The sequence below is a fragment of the Guillardia theta genome (assembly GCF_000315625.1).
Source record: "Guillardia theta CCMP2712 unplaced genomic scaffold GUITHscaffold_16, whole genome shotgun sequence".
Classification (NCBI taxonomy): Eukaryota; class Cryptophyceae; order Pyrenomonadales; family Geminigeraceae; genus Guillardia; species Guillardia theta.
Window position 1 is genome coordinate 378936 of NW_005434658.1, and position 18646 is coordinate 397581.

General features: G+C 56.5%; 6 protein-coding genes across 6 annotated transcripts in view; 3 read left to right on the forward strand and 3 right to left on the reverse strand.

The window, feature by feature from the left end:
• Positions 1-1901, reverse strand: part of GUITHDRAFT_104297 (hypothetical protein) — a gene marked incomplete at both ends in the record, with an annotated part of 2510 nt that extends 609 nt beyond the window's left edge. Inside the window, 9 exons of the mRNA XM_005836822.1 lie at positions 185-221; positions 302-351; positions 394-477; positions 524-588; positions 849-1002; positions 1144-1286; positions 1514-1584; positions 1718-1782; positions 1839-1901. Of these exons, the coding sequence (XP_005836879.1) occupies positions 185-221; positions 302-351; positions 394-477; positions 524-588; positions 849-1002; positions 1144-1286; positions 1514-1584; positions 1718-1782; positions 1839-1901 (732 nt within the window). The remainder of the gene's footprint in view (positions 1-184; positions 222-301; positions 352-393; positions 478-523; positions 589-848; positions 1003-1143; positions 1287-1513; positions 1585-1717; positions 1783-1838) is intronic.
• Positions 1902-2612: 711 nt separating this feature from the next.
• On the forward strand, positions 2613-3974 carry GUITHDRAFT_161971 (hypothetical protein; the record flags this gene model as incomplete). Its single annotated transcript, XM_005836823.1, has 6 exons — positions 2613-2650; positions 2882-2933; positions 2992-3046; positions 3107-3165; positions 3216-3611; positions 3795-3974. The coding sequence occupies 5 exons, from the start codon at positions 2613-2615 to the stop codon at positions 3327-3329; spliced, it is 318 nt and encodes a 105-aa protein (XP_005836880.1). The 3' UTR covers positions 3330-3611; positions 3795-3974.
• Positions 3975-4609: 635 nt separating this feature from the next.
• Positions 4610-5702, forward strand: GUITHDRAFT_93129 (hypothetical protein). Its single transcript, XM_005836824.1, has 2 exons — positions 4610-4838; positions 5025-5702. Exons 1-2 carry the CDS (start codon positions 4777-4779, stop codon positions 5557-5559), a joined length of 597 nt encoding a protein of 198 aa, XP_005836881.1. The 5' UTR covers positions 4610-4776; the 3' UTR covers positions 5560-5702.
• Positions 5703-5750: 48 nt separating this feature from the next.
• Positions 5751-6194, reverse strand: GUITHDRAFT_135595 (hypothetical protein; the record flags this gene model as incomplete). The annotated part of the gene is made up of 1 exon (XM_005836825.1): positions 5751-6194. The coding sequence occupies one exon, from the start codon at positions 6192-6194 to the stop codon at positions 5751-5753; it is 444 nt and encodes a 147-aa protein (XP_005836882.1).
• Positions 6195-7639: 1445 nt separating this feature from the next.
• Positions 7640-8932, forward strand: GUITHDRAFT_104300 (hypothetical protein; the record flags this gene model as incomplete). The annotated part of the gene is made up of 1 exon (XM_005836826.1): positions 7640-8932. The coding sequence occupies one exon, from the start codon at positions 7640-7642 to the stop codon at positions 8930-8932; it is 1293 nt and encodes a 430-aa protein (XP_005836883.1).
• A 472-nt stretch (positions 8933-9404) lies between these two features.
• On the reverse strand, positions 9405-14087 carry GUITHDRAFT_104301 (hypothetical protein; the record flags this gene model as incomplete). Its single annotated transcript, XM_005836827.1, has 9 exons — positions 9405-9467; positions 9654-9864; positions 9962-10029; positions 10259-10474; positions 10526-10597; positions 10873-11034; positions 11283-11348; positions 11450-12059; positions 12184-14087. The coding sequence occupies 9 exons, from the start codon at positions 14085-14087 to the stop codon at positions 9405-9407; spliced, it is 3372 nt and encodes a 1123-aa protein (XP_005836884.1).
• Between the last annotated feature and the right edge of the window lie 4559 nt (positions 14088-18646).

The following is an 18646-nucleotide window of genomic DNA, read 5'->3' on the forward strand; positions in this document are numbered from 1 at the left end:
GGAGAGGAGAGGAGAAGAGGAGAACAGAGTTTTGGGGAAGTGACGGGTCACCATGGGTGTTCTTGAACTTGTTGTCGACGAGGATCTCAGGGACGATCCTCCCGCATGCCATCGACAAGTCCCTGGGGTGGGTGAGGGGCGGGGAAGGAGCAAGTCAAACGGCTGACCAGCGGGAGGGGATCACGTTGGGGTATTTCTCCATCGGCTTCCCGTGGAACATTCTGAGACAAACTTCTCAGGCAGAAAGATCTCCTCCTCCTCCTCCTCCTCCTCCTCCTCCTCCCTCCTCCCTCCTCCTCACCTGTAAGAAGATGTCTGGATTCCTCCTCCTCCTCCCCAGGCTAGCAAGTTCTGCTGGCTGTCAGCTGCTGCCGTTACATCAGCTGCTCCCACCTTCTGGCCCTCAGGACGTGGCGCAGGTTTCACCATCTTGGGAGTCTCCATGCGTGCGAGGACGGGGGCAGTCCTATGGGGAACCTGTGCGGGGTGAGGGTGAAGACGAGGAGGAGGAAAGAAGTTCAACCTTGGGGGGAGCATAGGTCACAGGAGCAGAGAGGCTGGACGCGCGGAAATCAACGTTGAGCTTGACTGGTGGGAGAAGAGTAAGAGCGAAGCAGGGAGGATGAGGAGGAACTCGAGAAAGGAAGAGAAGGAAGCAGAGAGGAAGAGGAGGGAGAGGAGGAGCATGATATAGAGGGAGAACAAGGATAAGGAGGATGAAGAGGAGGAGGAAATGGATGGTAGTGGTAGTGGTGGTGGTGGTGGTGGTGGTGGTGGTGGTGGTGATGATGATGATGAGGAGGAGGAGGAGGAGGAGTTCGAGGAGGAAGAGTTCGAGGAGGAATCACCGAGCGGCACTTCCTTAGGGACATACTGCACGAGGTACTCGGAGGAATACGCGTTTCTCGACTGCTCGTAGGCGATGGAGAGGGATCGCATGAGCCTCACAAAGTCGTTGAGCTCTGACCCCGTGTAGTTCTTGATCTCTGAGCTGATCGTCTCCTGTAAAGGTGTTAACATCCTGCACCTGTTCCTCCCGTTCCTCCCCAGCAAGATTCTTCTGCTCTCTCTGTCGATCTTTCCCTTGCCCCTCTTTCCCCCCTTCCTCATCCTGAACCAAGCCTCCCCTTATCTCCTCCTCACCTTCGCCTTGGCATTCATCAGTTCGTTCAACAGCGGCTGCAACACCCTCCCCACGTCCCCCTGCGCTCGCTGCTGCACATCCTTGAGCGACTGCCCGAGGCCGTTGCAAGTCTGCTGGTACATCGTCGACCAGTTTCTCAGCTCTGTACCATCACATCCATCAGCATTAAGATCATCAGACATCACTCTCCTGTACACGATCTGCTGCCCTCTCTTCCCTTCCCTTCTCTTCCCTTCCCTTCCCTTCCTCCCGCTCCCTCCTCGTCCTCGTCCTCATCCTCGTCCTCATCCTCCCCCGGAACGCCCTCCCCCCTGCCCAACATCCACAACCCCTTCCCCTGCTGCCCTGCTTCCTCCTCCTCGTTCTCACCGAGCTCCTTCTCTGCCTCCTCCAACGGTGTCAGAGTCTTCTCCGCTGACGTAGTAGTAGAAACAGAACCCCTGCCCCTCTTGTCAAACCTTGTCCTCCTCCTCCTCCTCTCCTGTTCCCCCCGCTCTTCCTCCACCCCCACTCCTCCTCCTCCGCCACTCCTCCTCCCCCCCACCCCAACTCCTCCTCTGCATGCGCTCTGACCTGCTAAACCCCTCGGGCCCTGTCTTGAAGAACTTGTAGAAACGCTTCTTGTACGGAGGATCAGCCTGGTTTCCCCTCATCAGCGCAGCAAGCTCCTTTCGCAAGCTTCAGCGGGCGTCACCTTGATCGCCCAGTCTTCAATGGCAGCTCTTGCTTCCGTCCGGACGTCGTCGAGTTCCTGCATCGCTAATCATGCGCTCGACTAGGAGAGGAGGAAGCTCACGAGGAAAGGCTTCACTGGCATCTTGAGAACCCCTCAAACCTGCACGCATGCTGGTCAGACCTGTTGGCGAGGACATGGCTCCAGGAGGAAGACATGTTGCTTCGCGAGGAGGAGGAGGAGGAGGAGAAGAAGGAGGAGGAGGAGGAGAAGGAGGAGGAGCAGGAGCAGGAGCAGGAGGAGGAGGAGGAGGAGGAGGAGGAGGAGGAGGAGGAGGAGGAGGAGCGAGGAGGAGGAGGAGGAGGAGGAGGAGGAGAGCAGGAGCAGGAGAGGACAGAAACTATCGCATGATAGACTCTAATGCACTATAAGGCATTCTCAGCCAGGATCCCTGGAGCATCGCATCCCTTCTCCTCTTATCTGCTCCCTCCCCCCTCCCCCTTCACCCTCTTCTCTGCTCCTGTGCTCTCTGCTCCTCGGTCCCTCCTTCTGCTCCTTCCTCGAGGTTGTTTCGCTCCCTCCTCCCTCCCCTTCCTGCCTCCCCTGCTCGCTCCGGTTAGCCGGGCATCGCCTGCCGTTGATCCTTCAACAAATTTCCAACAGAACCTTGCAGGCATATTTTGTTATATTCTTTCACAAAATATATTATCAAGTTTTCAAATAAACAATCAATAATTACAATATAAGTCCACAAAAGACCCTATTGGGGAAAAATAGGGAGGCAAAACGGTTTTCATGGAGGCTCGAGTCCGGGAGGCGGCACAGCGACGGAAGTGAGAAAATGCTGCTGCTGCTCCTCCTCCTCCTCCTCCTCCTCCTTTCCCTCCTCCTTCTCTCCCTCCTCCTCCTCCTCCTCCTCCTTCGCTCCTACTACTGACCCTGACCCTGATCTCCATTGTCCTCCCTCCTCCCCTTCCGCCTCCATTGTCCTCCCTCCTCCCCTTCCCCAGAACTCTTCCCCACTCCAGGCTTGCTCCTCTGTCGAGCTGACCTGGTCACTCCAGAGAGCCATGCGTCCTCGACCTGACGCCTTCCAACGTCCGAGACTACGAGCAAGTGAGTAGGATCGCTGAGGGCTTGGCAGGGGGAGGAGAGGGTGACGTGAGTGGGTCAGGGCCGGCTGTCCCTCCTGCACAGAGATGTAGAAGGGATCCTCGAGAGACATCAAGGTCAGTTGAACTTCCTTCTGTAGGCGGGAGGAAGAGGGAGCTGACTTCACCGTCCTGCAGCGGAGTACTTCGTGTCGAGGCTGGAATGTGCCAGGATTCGCTCGGGGTTCGAGATGAGGGTAAGGAAAGAGGTAGAATTTCTGGGTGTATCCGACCTCCCTCACCGCAGGAGGAGCTGATCAACTACAAGAAGGCGCTCTACCTCCTCTACCAGGTCTCAAGGCTGCCGGGCTGGTGCTCGGGGCGTTGGGCTCACTCCGGTGAAGGAGGGAATGCGAGTTGAGAAGGACCTCCGGCAGCTGACCGCTCTGTGCCACTGCCCCATCGTTGCGAGTGAGTCGCGGCAACAGAAAGTAGACAAGGGCGCGTGACTGCCGTCAGGAGCAGCTGATCGCGATCGGCCGGACGGCGGCCCGGAGCCCCGGCAGCAGCAGGGGTGAGACGGGGCGGAGCCAGAGGAGCTCAGGTCCTGAGTCGGTTCCCCAGCTATGAGAGGCTATCAGAAGCACTGATGCAATGCAAGGGTCTAGTCCTGGCCATGCAGGATGCCCGGACCTTCACCAAGGTTGGGAAGATTCGATGATGCCCATGTCTCTCTTCAGCACTCTCCCATGTTCCAACTCCATCATGGCCGAGTCCTGCTGCTCTTCCCTTCCTTCCTTCCTCCTCCCCCGCCCACCTCCGCTCCTCGCTCTCTTTGCTTCTATCCTCTCAACGCGCTCTGACGCCCTTGCTCCACCTCCTGCAGTCGATATGCAGCGTCCCCCGTCATCCCGACGAAGAGCGCTTCCCTCAGCTCAAGTTCGCCTCCTCCCCGCACCAGCGTCCGGCCTGACCATGGCGGCAGATACCTTCCTGATTCCCTAATGGTCCTGAAGAGGATCCGGCAGTGTGAGAAGTTCCTTACCAAGACCGGGGGGTGCAGGGCCGAAGCTCTTGACATCCCATCGAGCCCCTCGCACGAGATCTCCTGGGGCAGGCGGGGATTCGAGGATAGGCTGCTGAGGACAGAGGGGGAGCAGGTGCTGCCTGCCGACGTCAGGGAGTACCTGTGGAAGAGCTTCGTGGCGAGAGGGGGCTCAAAGCTGATGGTGATCAGAGAGGAGCTGTACAACTATCGCTCTGCCCTGTCCTCCACCCTCCCGCTCTTCGACTCCTGCCTCGATCGCCTTGCGATGTTGGCTGAGCAAGAGCTTGACCTGCGGGAAGACGAGGAGAAGGGTGAGGAGGAGGACGGGAGCTCCCCCGTACGCAACTGCCGCTCCTCCATCAAGGCCAGGAGGCAACTGCAGCTGCTGCGAAGCTGCCGTGAGGGAGTCGAGGACACAGTCGGCTGGTTGTCGACGATTTTGGGGATGTGGAGGAGGGAGAAAGGAGGAGAAGAGGGAGAGCAGGAGAGCGTGGAGGAGGGAGAGGAGGAGAATGCGACGGGCGGAGGAAAAGAGGAGTCCTGCAGGCAATCGCAAGTGCGGAACTTCGTGGCGGGAGAGGGCAGGAACTTCTGCCTCCCAAAGAACTTCTTGTTTCAAGTCAGGCTGAACCATCTCAAGAGGATCGTCTCCTCCTTCAAGCCCCTGGCCCAGCAGGTCATCAGCAGGAGTGGCTGGCCCCCTCCCCACCTCATCGCAGCTGGCAAGTTTCAATGTCGAGCCTGCGGCTTCTCGTTCGGGGACCTCTGGGTCCACCGGGGGGTCTGCGCGCACTGCGAGGAGGAGCAGCGGAACAAGGGGATGTGCCCCTACAGCGACGAGTGCAACTTCTCCTACCGATGCTTCTGCCCGCACTCGAAGAAGTACTCTCCTCTCTCCTCGAGTGACCAACTCCTCTCCCTCCTCCCTCTCCCTCCTCCCTCTCCCTCCTCCCCCTCCCTACTCCCTCTCCCTACTCCCTCTCCCTCCTCCCTCTCCCTACTCCCTATCCTCCTCCCCTCAGCTTCTCGTTCACATTCTCCTCATGCGCTGACTCTTGACGTCATCAGGTGCATCCGGTGCGAGGATTGGTCCTGCGACACCTGCCGCCTCCACCGGCTGGACGGAGCGGGCCTGGTTGACCTTGTGAGGAGACTGCCAGCCACTCGCCTCTTCCTCGACTTCGACCAGACGCTGTGCAGCTCCAAGTCAGGGTTTCCTCCGGTCCCAGGGAAGCATCGGCTGCAGGAGGACGTAGCGGAGCTACTTCGCTGCGCACAGAGAGCGGGAGAGAACGAGCAGGGAGAGGGGGGAGGAGGCTGGGAGAGGAGCCTGCGCGTGAGCATCGTCAGCAGGAACCCCCACAAGAAGGAGATCATGGAGATGCTGCAGCGTCGGGGCATCGGGGACAGAGTTGAGGTCTGCTGCGTGAAGGTAGAGAGGACGACCAAGGTAGGGAAGATCGCTGACGATATGAGGGGGGAGGAGAGAGGAGCTGTTGCTGTGTACGCCGACGATGATGTGCGGGAGCTAATTGATCCGACCTTGACCGCATGCTCGGGCCTGCACAGGGTGATCTTTTCCTTCCGAGAGCTCACCAGCTAGGACACCCTCAACGGGACAGGAAGGAGAGGCAAGTACCAGGAGGAATCGCTGGGGGGGAGGGGGGAGGAGGAGGAGGGGGAGGAGGGAAGGAAAACGAGGGGAGCAAGGAGGGAATGCGATGAGAATGAATTATTCAGTCATGTACGTCTGGAATCATAATCTCCCTCTCTTTATACTTGCAATGCGACAGGTCAGATTATGGCGAATCCCCGGTCCTCACTGCTAGCAAAGTGCGAGTACTTGATCGCAAGCTTGTTGAACTGCTTCCCGCACTGGTAGGGTGTTCGGTCTGACAGCCTAGTGCAGTCACGAGCCCCTTCACGGGGAGGGTAGTCGATGTTGTTCTCCTCCACCAGCAGCGTGATCGGCTTCTTGTGCACTACCTCCGACCAGATCTGCTCGTACCTGCTGAAGAAGAGCTTCTCGTCCGCCTCTGTCCTGGGTCTATGCGCGATGTTTTCACAGTTGTCGTCGAGAATGCTTGAGATGGCGAACAGGTCTGAGCACGTTTCCATGTCGAGGTGCAGCCGGAAAACATCGTACTCCTCCGATATCGGCTCCTCCTCCTCTCCATTGTCCAAGATAACAGGTTGATGCTTGTGGAAAACGAGGGGCTTTGCTCTCACTTTGTACATCTTGACACAGGTTTCTGATCTCTTCCCGCAGCGAGCCTCTCTATTCCTTCGAGGTAGTCTTGACTCCTTGACGTTGATTGGGGATTCTCGTTCTTCGAACTTTTCTCCTCAGCCCCTTTCCTCAATCTAACACCCTCCTTGTCCTTTCTTGTCTCGTTTGCTTCCTGCTTCACCTGTAGTATATCCACAACACTTTCTATCCTCTCTTCTCCTCTCCCGTAGTGCTCTCCTCTCCGCTCTTCTCTCCTTTCCCCTTGTTTCTCTATTCTCACCAAATCCTTTTTAGGGTCCTTTATTGTCAGATCCTACCCCACCCCCTCCCTCCCGTGTTTTAAAATCCCGAGTCGCACAATGACCGGTAGTAGTATATCACTACATGTACCCTACCCCCCTCTTTCAGTCGAACCTCACAAGTACCCCTCGAAGTATTAATAATATCCGAGTTTCTTGTGGGGTGGGGTCATTACGAAACTCAGTGACCCCTTATATTACACTCTGCGCGTTGTCCTGACACCAACCACCCCTCCATAGCATTCCGGTACACTACCCCACCCCACCCAAGCATGAGTCAGTCGGTCATGACTGAAAAAATTCCGTGCCGCCGAGAGAAGCCGGACACCCCGCAACCCACCCTACCCACCCTACCAGCAACGACCGACGAATGAGGGATACGACTACCCCCATGGGGATCAACAAATTAGCTTCAGTTGAGGGGTGAACAGGTTGCGGCCTCCAAGCCGAGGCTCCAACCCCACCCCCCCCCCACGCCCAATCCATAAGCGACTCCTCGGAAGGTCAATGGCCGTAGGACCCACCCTTGCAATGATAGAAACTTCGAATAGAAAGAGACCCCTCCTGGGCGTTTAACGGCTGGATTTCAGTGGATTTGGAATGAAACGGGAGGGGTAGTTGGTCCTGACTGTGACGGCCCAAAGCGATCGAGGTTCGGATGCCACGGAACTTCGGAAAGCCAGGGGGGTGGGGTAGTCAAGGCTAAGTCAAACTCCGAGTCAATGCCCCGGTGGTAGGGGTCATTGCATGGGTGTGCCGAAAGGGATCAGGGGGGTGGGGTACTCATCTATCCGGAAATTACACGATGGCACTGCGCAGGGAAAAGACGGTTAAATGAACGTTACACAAGGAGTGAGTGACCTCTTCAGTGTCAAGGGTCAGAGTCTCCGGAAGTTCAGTGCCGGGCCCGACCCGGGGCCCGGGTCCACTTTGAAGTTTGTGCGGTCCTTGTCAAACTTCCTAACCCACCCCCCTTCTTGTCAACTTTCAGAGGTGAATTAGAAATTTAGGGGGTGAGGGGTCCAGGACTGGTACTGAAGGAAGGTAGCAAACGGGGTCCTCTATTGTTCGGGTCCATGACAAGGGGGGTGGGGTGGCTAAGGATCAGGGAGGGGGTGGGGTGGACTTTAGGTAACATAGCACTGGAAATTCAGATGGGAAGAGCGGAAGAGAGGTCGATGCCGCAGAGAGCAGCAGCGATCCTTGTGCTAGCGCTGCTAGCAGGATCATGCAGATGCTCTCTTGCGCAGCCAGACCTGTGTCCCATCGGCACGTACAGCACAACAGGATCTGCTGTAGCTGGACTGGAGTACTGCGGCTCGACGCCCGGCGAGGGGGCGTGTGCATGTAATCAATCGAGCTACCAAGATAGTTCGAACTTCCCATGCACAGCAGGAGTGGACAACAACATCACTGACCACATCCTGACTGCTGTTGAATCCGAGCGATGGTGGAGGATCGACCTCGGAGGATCCAAGTATGTCTACAACGTGACTCTCTGGCCCAGGTTGGATGAGTTTTACCTGGAGGACTCAAACACATCCATCTACATCGGGTCAGTCTCGTCCGACCCTTTCAGCAATGCTCTCTGTTGGAACTTGGGAGAGTTCAAGAGCGACACGGCATCGCTCAGCATCACTTGCTACTTGCAGGGTCAGTACCTCTTTGCTTACAAGGCTAGCGCCAACGGAACGATGAACTGGGCCGAGATCGCCATCGCTGGCTGCGACGTTTGTCCTGCGGATAAGAACCGAACAGCCTCTGCAGGATCGACGTCGGTCAACGACTGCGGGAAGTTCTTGAGCTGTCCTGCCGGGTACTTCAGCCTGTTCGCTGGTTGCCAAGCTTGCAGTGAGGGCAAGTACAAAGGAGAAGGATATGGAGGGTGCTACAACTGCTCAGAGGCCATCGCCTGCTCCGCCGGGGAGTACTTCTCTCCTTGCGATGGCACGCGCGATGGCGGCTGCATCCATTGCAGCAACCTCACCTTGTCTGACTGCGCTCCTGGCAACTACTTGTCGCCATGTGGAGGAACACAAGACGCGGCTTGCCTGGCATGTAGCAACGAGACCCTACAGTGCCCTGCAGGAGAGTACTTCTCAGCTTGCAACGGGGAGCGGGACAGCGGTTGTATCGCATGCAGCAACGTGACCTTGGAGTGTCCTGCGGGAGAGTACTTCTCAGCATGCAACGCCGTGCGAGACGGGACATGCTTGCCGTGCAACATCACTGTGCTAGACTGCAGCATAGGAGAGTACTTCTCTGCTTGCGACGGCACCCGCGATGGGGCTTGTATCCCTTGCAGCAACAAGTTGGAAGGGGAGAACACCAAGTACACAAGCCCTGGCATCCCTTTTGATGAAAACAACTGTGCTTGGGACTGCGTCAGCGGTTACTTGCTTCGTATGGACGACACATGTCAACCATATTGTGATTTGCACCCTTGAAACACTGTCAGTGACGCACATTGTTTCGAACGAGTGATCAAGTTGCAAGCACACACAAGGAGGTGTGCGGTGGACAATACTGTACAGGCGGACCTCTTTGCACTGGAGAGCATGACGGGAAATGCTGTGTTGTGAAACGTTGTTGACAGGCTTACAGAATGTGAGGTTGTAAACAAAATAAATTCGTTGTGAAGCACTTTCGCTCTAGAGCTAGTGCAGCAAACTATCTCCTCCTCCTCCTCATTTCCTTGCTCCTCCTCCTCACAGTTGTCTTGCCACTTTGACCTAGTCCCCCCCCTCCCCGCCTCCCCCCCGCCTCCTCCTCCTCAGGCCCTGGAATGTGCGACGACGAAAGGTCGCCTTCGCATGTTTCACGACAGCAGCATGGCAGGCAGCAGTGACAAGGTCGGGCAGGGGCGAGTGCAGCATTCAAGGTCGACATTTACAATCCAACGCTCTTCCCTTCTCATCCTTACGGCACAACCCGAGCTCCTGCAAGAACCTCTACCTTGCTCACGAGCCCTTCTCCCACCCTCTGCGCCCAGTGGTCAGAGCAGGACAGAAACATGGAGAACAGATCAAGGATGAAGAGGAGCAGTAACAGCAGACGAAAGGGCAAAGAGGGGGGGAGCGGTAGGAGGAATGAGGACGAGCAGGAGACAGAAAGAGCAGCAGCAGCAGCAGCAGCAGCAGCAGCAGCAGCAGGATGAGTCACTTTTACCTTGAAGCCGCACAGCATTGACAGGTAGTCCGGGATAACTTCCTTGTCCTCTTCCTTCCCCTCCCCAGCATCCCTTGCGCCCTTGATGAGGGAGAGCGGGAAGGTGTTGGAGGCGTGAGCGACGGTGAGTTGCCCCCCCGCCGCCATGGCAGGGGACCAGAGAACGACGATGCAGTCTCCTCTCAGAGTGTCTCCCCAGAAGACTGCAAACCTGAAAGGGACATGAGCTCCTGCGAACAGATTCTGCTACCTCCTTCTCTGCCTCCTCCTCTCCCTCCTCTGCCTCCTCTGCCTCCTCTCCTCCTTACCTCCCATACTTCTCCTTCAGCTCTTGTAACAGGCAAGTGAGAGGGCAGAAGCCGACCAGAAGGTTCTCCTGTACAGTAATGAGACAAAAAACGAGGGAGGAGGGAGGGAGGAGGGAGGGAGGTAGACAGGAGAAAAAAGAGGGGGGGGGGGAGGAGAAGGAGGAGGAAGGGGAAGTGGAAGAGGGAGAGGGAGAGGGGAAGGGAGGGAGAGAGGGGACGGAAGAGGTAAAGGGAGGGGGAGGAGGAGGGGGAGGAACTTGCCTGGTGCTTCTTTCGCATGTTCTTGAAACTCTCAACCCCCAGCTGTGACTTCTCGAGCGACTTGCCGCTCTTGACCCAGAGCACGACGTCGTAGCTGCTGATGTTGCGCCGGTAGGCCTGCTGGAGGACGCCCTCCCTCCCCTCGCAGACCCTCCGGCTGATTTTCTTCAGCGCCTCCCTCGCAAGCGTTATGCTCCTCCTCCACGCCATCTTGCTGAGACACTTGGACACCCATCGCACTCCCCCCTTGTCCTGCCGCGTGCAGACGCAGATCGGAGCTCCTCCTGCCTGGTCCCTCGCTACCTCTGCTGCGTCGACACACTCCTTGTAGAGCTCGTTGGTCATCGGGTTTGAGTCGAACTCGAGGTCGACGACCTGCGGGAGAGGTGAGGAGAGAGGAGGGAGAGAAGGGAGAGCAGGAGAGCAGGAGAGCAGGAGAGCAGGAGAGCAGGAGAGCAGGAGAGCAGGAGAGCAGGGAGGAGCGGTAGAGGATAATTCTGTGGGTGTACCAGAGGAGTTCCTTCCCAATCGAAGGTCGAGATGAGCCAGAGGAAGCGGATGAAGCCAGCGAGGGGAGAGGCCGGAGGAGCGAAGGGGAGCGGCGAGATGAAGCAGGAGGCGACAAGCAACTCCACAACCTCCTCCCTCACTTCAGTGGAGAGGAAGGAGGAAGCAACCCAGCGCTTGCAGAGACGGAGGGTTCCGGGCATGGCTGGGAACTTCTGAGAGACAGCGACGAGGGAGGCCACGTGCTGTGGTCGGTGAAAGAACTCTTCCTCGAGCATGATTGCCTCTGCCTTCTCGCCCATGGCCTGCGGGAAGATATGAGGGAGGAGGAGTGGAGGGGAGAAAGAGTGGAAGAGAAAACAAGACAAGAAGCACACATGAGTAGGAGACAGGAGGACATAGAAAAGGCAAGGGGGAGGTGAAGTAGAGAAGGGAGGAGGAAGAGGGGAGGAGGAGGATGAGAGGAGGAGGAGAGAAAGAGAGGAGGAGGAGAGAAAGAGAGGAGGAGGAGAGAAAGAGAGGAGGAGGAGAAAGAGGAAAAGTACAACTGTACCTTGAGCAGCTTCACTTCTCGGTTGTTCCAAATGTATAGACGAAATGCATACCCGTTGCCAAGAACCTTCAGAAGGGTCAGAGGGACCAGGAAGAGGCGAAGAATAAAAATGGGAAGGAGCAGGAGCAGGAGCAGGAGCAGGAGCAGGAGCAGGAGCAGGAGCTTACCTGCAGGTGGTCAGAGAAGGCCTTGGCAACGAAGGAGCTGCTCTCCATCTCGTTGAGACACCTTGCCATCTGGAGGTAGAAGGCCGAGGTCAGGGTCCTCATGGCCTCCACCTCGTCCGGCCATTTCCCGCTCTCCTGCAGCTGCAGTACACAGTCGATGCTCTCAGCGTTCAGCCGAAGTCGCGCCTCCTCCTGCCGCTTGCGCTTCTTGCTCCCTTCCTCCGGCCCCACCTTGAACGCCAGTGGGTGGACGGAGACGTCGAGGGCTCCGAGGCCTCTGACCCTGGTGGAGAGAGGCTGGAGGGAGAGGACGGGGAGAGGAAGCTTGGAGGGACTGATGGACATCATGGTCTTGGCAAGCTTGTCCATGACGTTGAAGGAGGAGGAGGAGGCTACTTCCTCCTCCCTCCAGCGCCCAAAGCTCCCTTCCCCTTGCTGCTTCAAGATCTCCTCCGAAGAGCCGGCGATGCCAAGGACGCGGGAGGATCGGAGCTCTGGGATGTGTCGCTTCAGCGCGTAGGCGGCGATGGCGGAGGGTATGGCGTTCCTCCCGCCGGCTCGCTCAGCCTCGTCCCACGACAGGGTCTCCTGGATGGATCCGTCCTTGAACCTGCCAAGCACATCAGTGAAAACATTCCCGCAGCATCCTTCTCCTCCATCTTGTTCTCTCTCCTTCCGTACTCACTCACTGGGCCTCCTCCCCCTCCCCCTCTCTCTCCCTGTCTACCTCTCACCTTCGAAGTTCGGACTTGTTACCCCAGAACTTCCGAAACTCTTTCGCAGCATTCGCATCGTCAGCCGAGGGCCCTCGGTCGATCTTTCTCGTGCTGGTCTCCTCATTGAGTAGCATGCCCACAAAGATCCTCCTCCTCCCGCTCGCTGCCCACCCGCTCCTCCCCCCTGCCTCCTCCAACGTCTCGAAGCTGTCCTGCAGGACGCTGTTGCCTCCCCGTTTCCCGGCGATCTTCTCTGAGAGAAACATGTTCGCCTCCTCTGTTCGATCTGGAAGGACTCGAGCAAAGTGCATGCGGTCCCCTAGGGCCTTGTCGAGCACAGAGAGCACTGCCTTCTCCACAGCCTGCGCGTTTGACATCCCCGGCTCTTTGTTGAACCCGATCGCCTCCTTCCACTCTCCTCCACCCAGCCTCTCCCCGCTCGCATCCTCCTCCACCTCCTCCAGCTCTATCACCAGGATCTCGTCGTACTTGCAGAGAAGAGAGACGCGGGTCAGCATCAGCGGGCTGAAGCCATCGCGGAGGTCGTGTTCGAGGCAGAGGAGGGCAGCACGGGCCTCGTGCGTGAGCTCAGAGACGGCGGAGTGAGAGAGGCGGCTCAGCACGTTGACAGCAAGCGACTGGTCCAGCAGGACCGCTGGGTACCTGCCCCTGAACTCCTCCATCGCCTCCTCCACTGAAATCTTGGCCTCCTCGGTCGGGGTCAGGTGAACTCCACTCTCGAGGTTCTCCCGCTTGGAGAGGAAGACGAAGGCGGCTCGAAGCATGTGGTAGCTGCTCATCCCCCGCGAGATGGTTCGGTTCTGAACGAGGTACACCAGCAGCATCGAGAGCATGAACCCGTTGAGCCCGTCCCACGCGCTGTCCAAGCACCGCTGCCGCACCCATACCTTGAGCAGGAGGGCCGCGTCAACCAGCGCCTGGCACCTCGAGAACTCAGCATGCAGCACATGGAGATGAGGAAGGAGCCGCAGCTGCTCTGCCATCAGCGCGTTGTAGTGCGGCGTCGGGGGCTCTAGGGCGATGTCTCCGTCCTGGCTGCGAAAGTTGTTGCGGGTCGGGCGGAAGCGCTGAAGGGGGAAGAAGTCAGCGGGAGGGCAGACGAAGAGCTTGACAAGGAACTTGGCGCTCAGCCCTGCAAGGGCCCGGGGCTTGAGGACGAGGACCAGCTGACCCCTGTGGTAGCCCGACCGTGAAAAGCTCACAGACTCGACCAGGTTGTTCCCCGACGAGCCTAGGGCCTTGGCGATGTGGGAGAGGTACATGTTGCGCTTGTACATGAACCTTCCGTTGAGGAAGTCTTTGGCGTGAAGGCAGTCGGCCGGCATCTCCACCGCCATGTCGACATTCAGGTCGGGCTTGACCAGCGTCCTCAGCAGGAACGACCCGACCAGCTCCACCTGAGTAGGGGGAAGGAACTGGAACTGCTGTCCCTTGACGGTGTAGAGAGCATCAAGACCCTTGTCCTTGATTGTGGACCGCGGGATCTTCTCGAGGAAGCTCTTGAAGGAGTGCAGCCAGTCCTCAAGCGGCCCCAGCTTCGTGTAGTCTACCTCGACCTCCGACTGCAGCTCGTTCATCTCCAGTCGAAGGAGGGAGGATTTGTAGAGGAGCTCTGTCTCTTTCAAACCCTTCATCTCATCGTGCGTTGGATCATCCCATAGCTTATCCCTGGACTTGCTCTCCTCGACCTTGTCGTCCTCCAACTCCTCCCCACCATCCGAAGACGAGTCTTCCTCCCCCGCTTCCTGATCGACAGTCACTCTGTTCTCTTCCTCTTCCATGTCATCGTCGTCAATCAAGGACAACCCTGGATTCTTTGCTGGCTCTACGGCTGTTGCTGATGAAGATCCTCCTCCTCCTCCTCCTCCTCCTCCTTCCGTTTTTCTCTTCTTGCCTGCCATGGTTGGCCGCACGTGAAATTCGCCGAACTACGACCACCCCCTTGAATAACCATTTCGATTTGAGAATATCTGGGGTGGGTACTTATTTTACTCAATTTAATTGTATACGAGATTCAAGTCTGCCTCAGGAATTATATAGGAAAATCAGAACGATCGTTCGTTGTTGTTTTCTAATATCATAACTATTAACTGTGACCTGGGCTTTTCTGCCCTGCACCTCGTCCAAGGAACTATGGCCGCTTTGTTCGTGCTCGCGATGGCGTCGCTTCCCGCCATAAGCGCTCTTCTGCCCTCGGCTCACCCGTCCTCCCTCTCCTCCCCTTCCTCTTCCTCCTCTCTCGCCTTCTCTCCCTCCTTCTCTCCCTGTCTGCTCTCACGTCGCTCCTCCCTACTGGCTCCGCAGCTGTCAACACCCCGCGTTCCGAGCCTTTCCTCCTCGATCGATGGCTGCAAGAGTATCAGCAGCAGGGACCTGTTGGCACCCGAGCGACCATGCGCGCGAGCACGGACGAGCTTGCGTCAGACAAACGGAGACGATGAGGACGTGGAGGTGATTGGACGTGCCATCAATGTAAAACTTGTGTTGCGATAGAGCCACGGGAAGTTTTGATTTGCGTTTTTTCATGGCAGATGTATGTTGCAGCAGCTGTCGTCTCGCTTCTTGGGCTGTTCTTCTACTGGAACACTGGTAACCTAGACAAGATCTTCTGATCTTTTACATTCAAGGATGAGAATTCTCCTCCTCACTTTCCTTGTTCAACTCAGCGATTTTTTGTGTTTGCCTTTTTGTATGTGTCAACAATGCCTGATGCACGGTAACTCAAAGTACAAGAGAGACACGCGGTCCCATTCTCACTACATCTCCTCAGCTGTCTCCTCAGCCTCTCTTTCATGTCGACTGGGCAGTGGGCGGATCCTGCTCGTACGACTTCCTCGTGCACTGTACCTTCCTGACCTGCAACGATGCGTCAACCAGCCTCTGGGCAGCGGGAAGGCACATTACCGCTCCTGTCGTCGGGCTGCGAAGATCCAGCGTGAGGTGGGAGCCCTCAGGGCCAACTGCGGAAGTTTCAGCATGAGGATGAGGGAGCACGGCGGTTGAAGGACCGATCAAGTTCGAGATCTGCACCGGTTCCATGCCAGGATGCAGGGAGATGTCGTTGACTGCAGGCACGAGAACAGGTCACTCTCAATGGGAGGCAAAGGTATCCTGGCACCTTTCAGTATGATGTCGCCCGGGAATATGAGGCCTGTAACGACAATGATTCAGCCACGGGAGCAGCCTGCCGGGTAGGCCAGACCGGATCGTTCGGCGAAGCCATTCTCCTTCAGTCTCCTGACTATCCAGTACCTGTAGGTAGTAAGGATGTGAGGGGAGCTAGCTCCGAATCATTCACCTTCCAGTTGGGTCTCGCTGTACTGTGAAACCCAGTCCAACCGTCTTCCTCGTCCTGTCCTCCTCGCTATCCTTCAAAGCCCCAAACTTGCTGTCCATTGCTGGCTTTGAAGCATCAATGGAGCCCTCCATTCTGCCATCTGTGCCATGTTTCTTGACCACGAGTGGGATGGGCCTTGTTCGAGCTTCTTGCAGCAGCTTGCGAACATGCTGTCATGCTCATTACTCAACCACACACGAACAGATTGAAAACACTGACATCTGCAGAGTGCACCGATACCTCCTCTCCTTGTACCTCCAGGAGCTCGTCTCCGACAGCAATCTAACGGCAACACATTCAGTTATTGCTAGCTGAGGTCGAATTGTGCGCAAAGAAGCATCATAACGTCTCACCAGGTCAACTGGTGCAGCCACAACATCCTGGTTGATGGACTCGACTCGGAGCGGGTGCATGTCGGATATGCCGAGGACGATCTTTTGAGGCTCATCAGCAGCTATTACCTGCAAGCTTTGTCTGACTTTCTGAACATCTTCAATGCTGAGATCATAGTCTATCAGGGTGTAATGCTTGATGATTTGCATGTCTGTCCTGTCTGTTGCGATCAGTGCCTTGATGGATTCGATGACCTCCTTTCCAATTGTTTTTGACTTCTTTCCCTCTGAGCTCGAGAGGCACGAGTCATTCGTTGAGCCTCTTGACTGTTCGTTGTTGCCATGCGTGCCAGTGAACAGCTGGCTGAGGGCTCCGAAGACGTCCCCACCTCCTTTGGAAGTTTGCGGGTTCTGGAAGAGAGTTGCGGTTAGTTGGAGAGCATCGTCCAATATGTTCTTGCTCTGAGAGATTTGGGTACTCAAGGTATCTTCCTTCAACGTTTCCTTCCCTGATTCATTCGGCCTTGTTTCATTGGCTTCTAAAGGAGAATCCTCCGATTCCACGTCGGTACCAATCTCCGAGCCCTCGGTGTCAACAACACTTTGAGCCTGCTCTTTCGAGGACTTGGATGCCGTATCAGTGTGGAGACTGTCGGCTCTGGATGCCCTTGCCCGCATCGCGTCAAGTTCGCTCTCGAGGGTCTCGATCTTCATCTGAAAATCCTGCAGCTGTGCTACAGCTGCCTCGTGCCTTCGCAGTTCACTCCGCAGCAGCTCTTCGTCTACTCGATGGGTGTGGATCTTCTTCTCGAGATCGCTCACCTTTGCTCTCAAGGCATCAACCTCAAGGTGCGCCTTGGCTTCGGATTCATTCGCTGCCTTCAGCCTGTTCTCAAGATCCATCATAGAGCTCTGCATCCCCGATTTCACATTCTCAATCATCTCCTTCGATGCAACCTCCCATTCCGACTGATCGCGTGAAAACTGATTGATCTTTTCCGTGAGCCGTTTGTTGTCCGCCTTGGCAACCAACAGGGCCTCTTTCAGCTCGTCAAAGAATGTCTCGGACTCCGACATGATCGTTGAGAGCTGCCCAGGTATGCTCGCCGCAGTCCGCTTGAACGACAAGTCGGTCTGAAATCCTCGGCTATGCAGGAACTTGGGAATCACTGCGCGCCCTTGTGATTCCTTTACTTCTGTACACGTCTCCTCAGCAACCGTCTCAAGGTGCAAGTCTTGATTTCCCCTCAGCATCTCTTGCTGGCCGTCGAGCACCGCAGGATCCATCGCATCCATACGGTCACTTGGCGATGAGAACAAAGAGAGGGTGTGCCGATTGACCTCCTCCTTGAGCGCTTCCGCGCACTCCTCGTCTTGATCGATCTGTAAATCTGTCAAACTTTGACTCGTGAGCAAGATCTGCGCAAGCTCCTCTGCACTTTGTTTCTGCAGTGAGCAACCCCGCAGGTCTAAGGAGGTGATTGTCTTGTTGACCCTGAGAGCAGCGCAGAGGATTGCAATCCCATCAATCCCTAACTTCTCGTTATAGGCTAGCGAAAGCATTTCCAACTTCGGACTGCAGGCAAACATGGCGATCAGCTTCTTCAAAGAACTGTCCTCCAGATTGCAAGCTTCAAGGCTCAATGACACCAAATTCTGCAGATCCTGCACTACCAGCCCAAGTTCTGCAAGGTCCAGGACATTGTAGAGCACGCAGCCGCTAAGGTGAATCTCTTTCAAGTTAGGGTTCATCTGTATGTTTTGGAGTATAGTGTGCAGCTTCAGTTGTCCTCGCAAGGAGGGAGCGCACTGCGGGCTCGTGGCAATGTCTAGGATCTCAAGATGCCCTTCAGCACGGGCACAGATCGAGTTCAACACGTCATTGTCTAGACAACATTCATCGCCGCATCGTACAACCCTCCAGAGCTTGTTGTCATGTCCTACCCTCTTCCATGTCTTGTTCACCATGCTCATACGTGAGATGAACGCTGATCCAAAGTTGGCGTGGAGGAACTGAAAGAGGACAAGGAGCACCTGTGCGACTTCCTCTTGAGTCAGGTACGAGATGCTCCAAGTTCTGTTTAGCGTTTCAATCCTCTTCTTCGACTTTGCTGGGCTCACGTCGCCTTTCAGCTCATCCTCTTCTATCAAGACCCAATCTGTCATCGAGGCAAGCTTCTGTCCTTTTCGACCTCTACCACTAGGAATGATATCAGGGTCGTTCCAACCGGGCCCCCGGTAGAGATCTGGATCATCATACCCTGAGTTTCTGGCATCGACGTCCTTGGAACCAGTTCTTTTGGGCCCTGACAGCGCCTGAGCTTTTGATCCGAGCACCATCGATGCCACCTGGGTCAGCAGAGATTTCGCTGAGAACCTCCGAGATAGCTGCTCACGCTTTTGTGAGTCTCGCAGTCTGGATTGCGGGAGGTCACTCAGCATCCTCACGAGAGTGACATCAATCATCGAGTCTCCCCTCGACAGCCCCAGTCGCACGGAGGTCCCGGGCTTGCCAAGGATCAGCCCCTTGAAGTCGTCAATCACACGTCCAACAGGCTTCCCTTCAACTGTCCGAAGAATGTCTCCCGCCATGATGCGCCCGTCCTTGAAAGCCGGCCCGTGCGGTAGGACCTGGGTGACGACGATTCCCTCCCCTGGTCGATTTGCAAGAGCAAGACCGACACCCACAAGTCCCTTCGTCGCCATGGGCGAGCTGGTCGAGTTAGTGTTTGCCACCTGCTTACCAACCACCGTCCCCTTCCCCGTTGTCGAGGATCGAGTTTTTCCTCCT

Bases quoted from the DNA above. Each gene is read 5' to 3' on its own strand.
- GUITHDRAFT_93129 (XM_005836824.1), top strand. From the start codon at position 4,777: ATGTGCCCCTACAGCGACGAGTGCAACTTCTCCTACCGATGCTTCTGC. The intron at 4,839-5,024 runs GTACTCTCCTCT...TGACGTCATCAG, and splicing joins TTCTGCCCGCACTCGAAGAA to GTGCATCCGGTGCGAGGATT.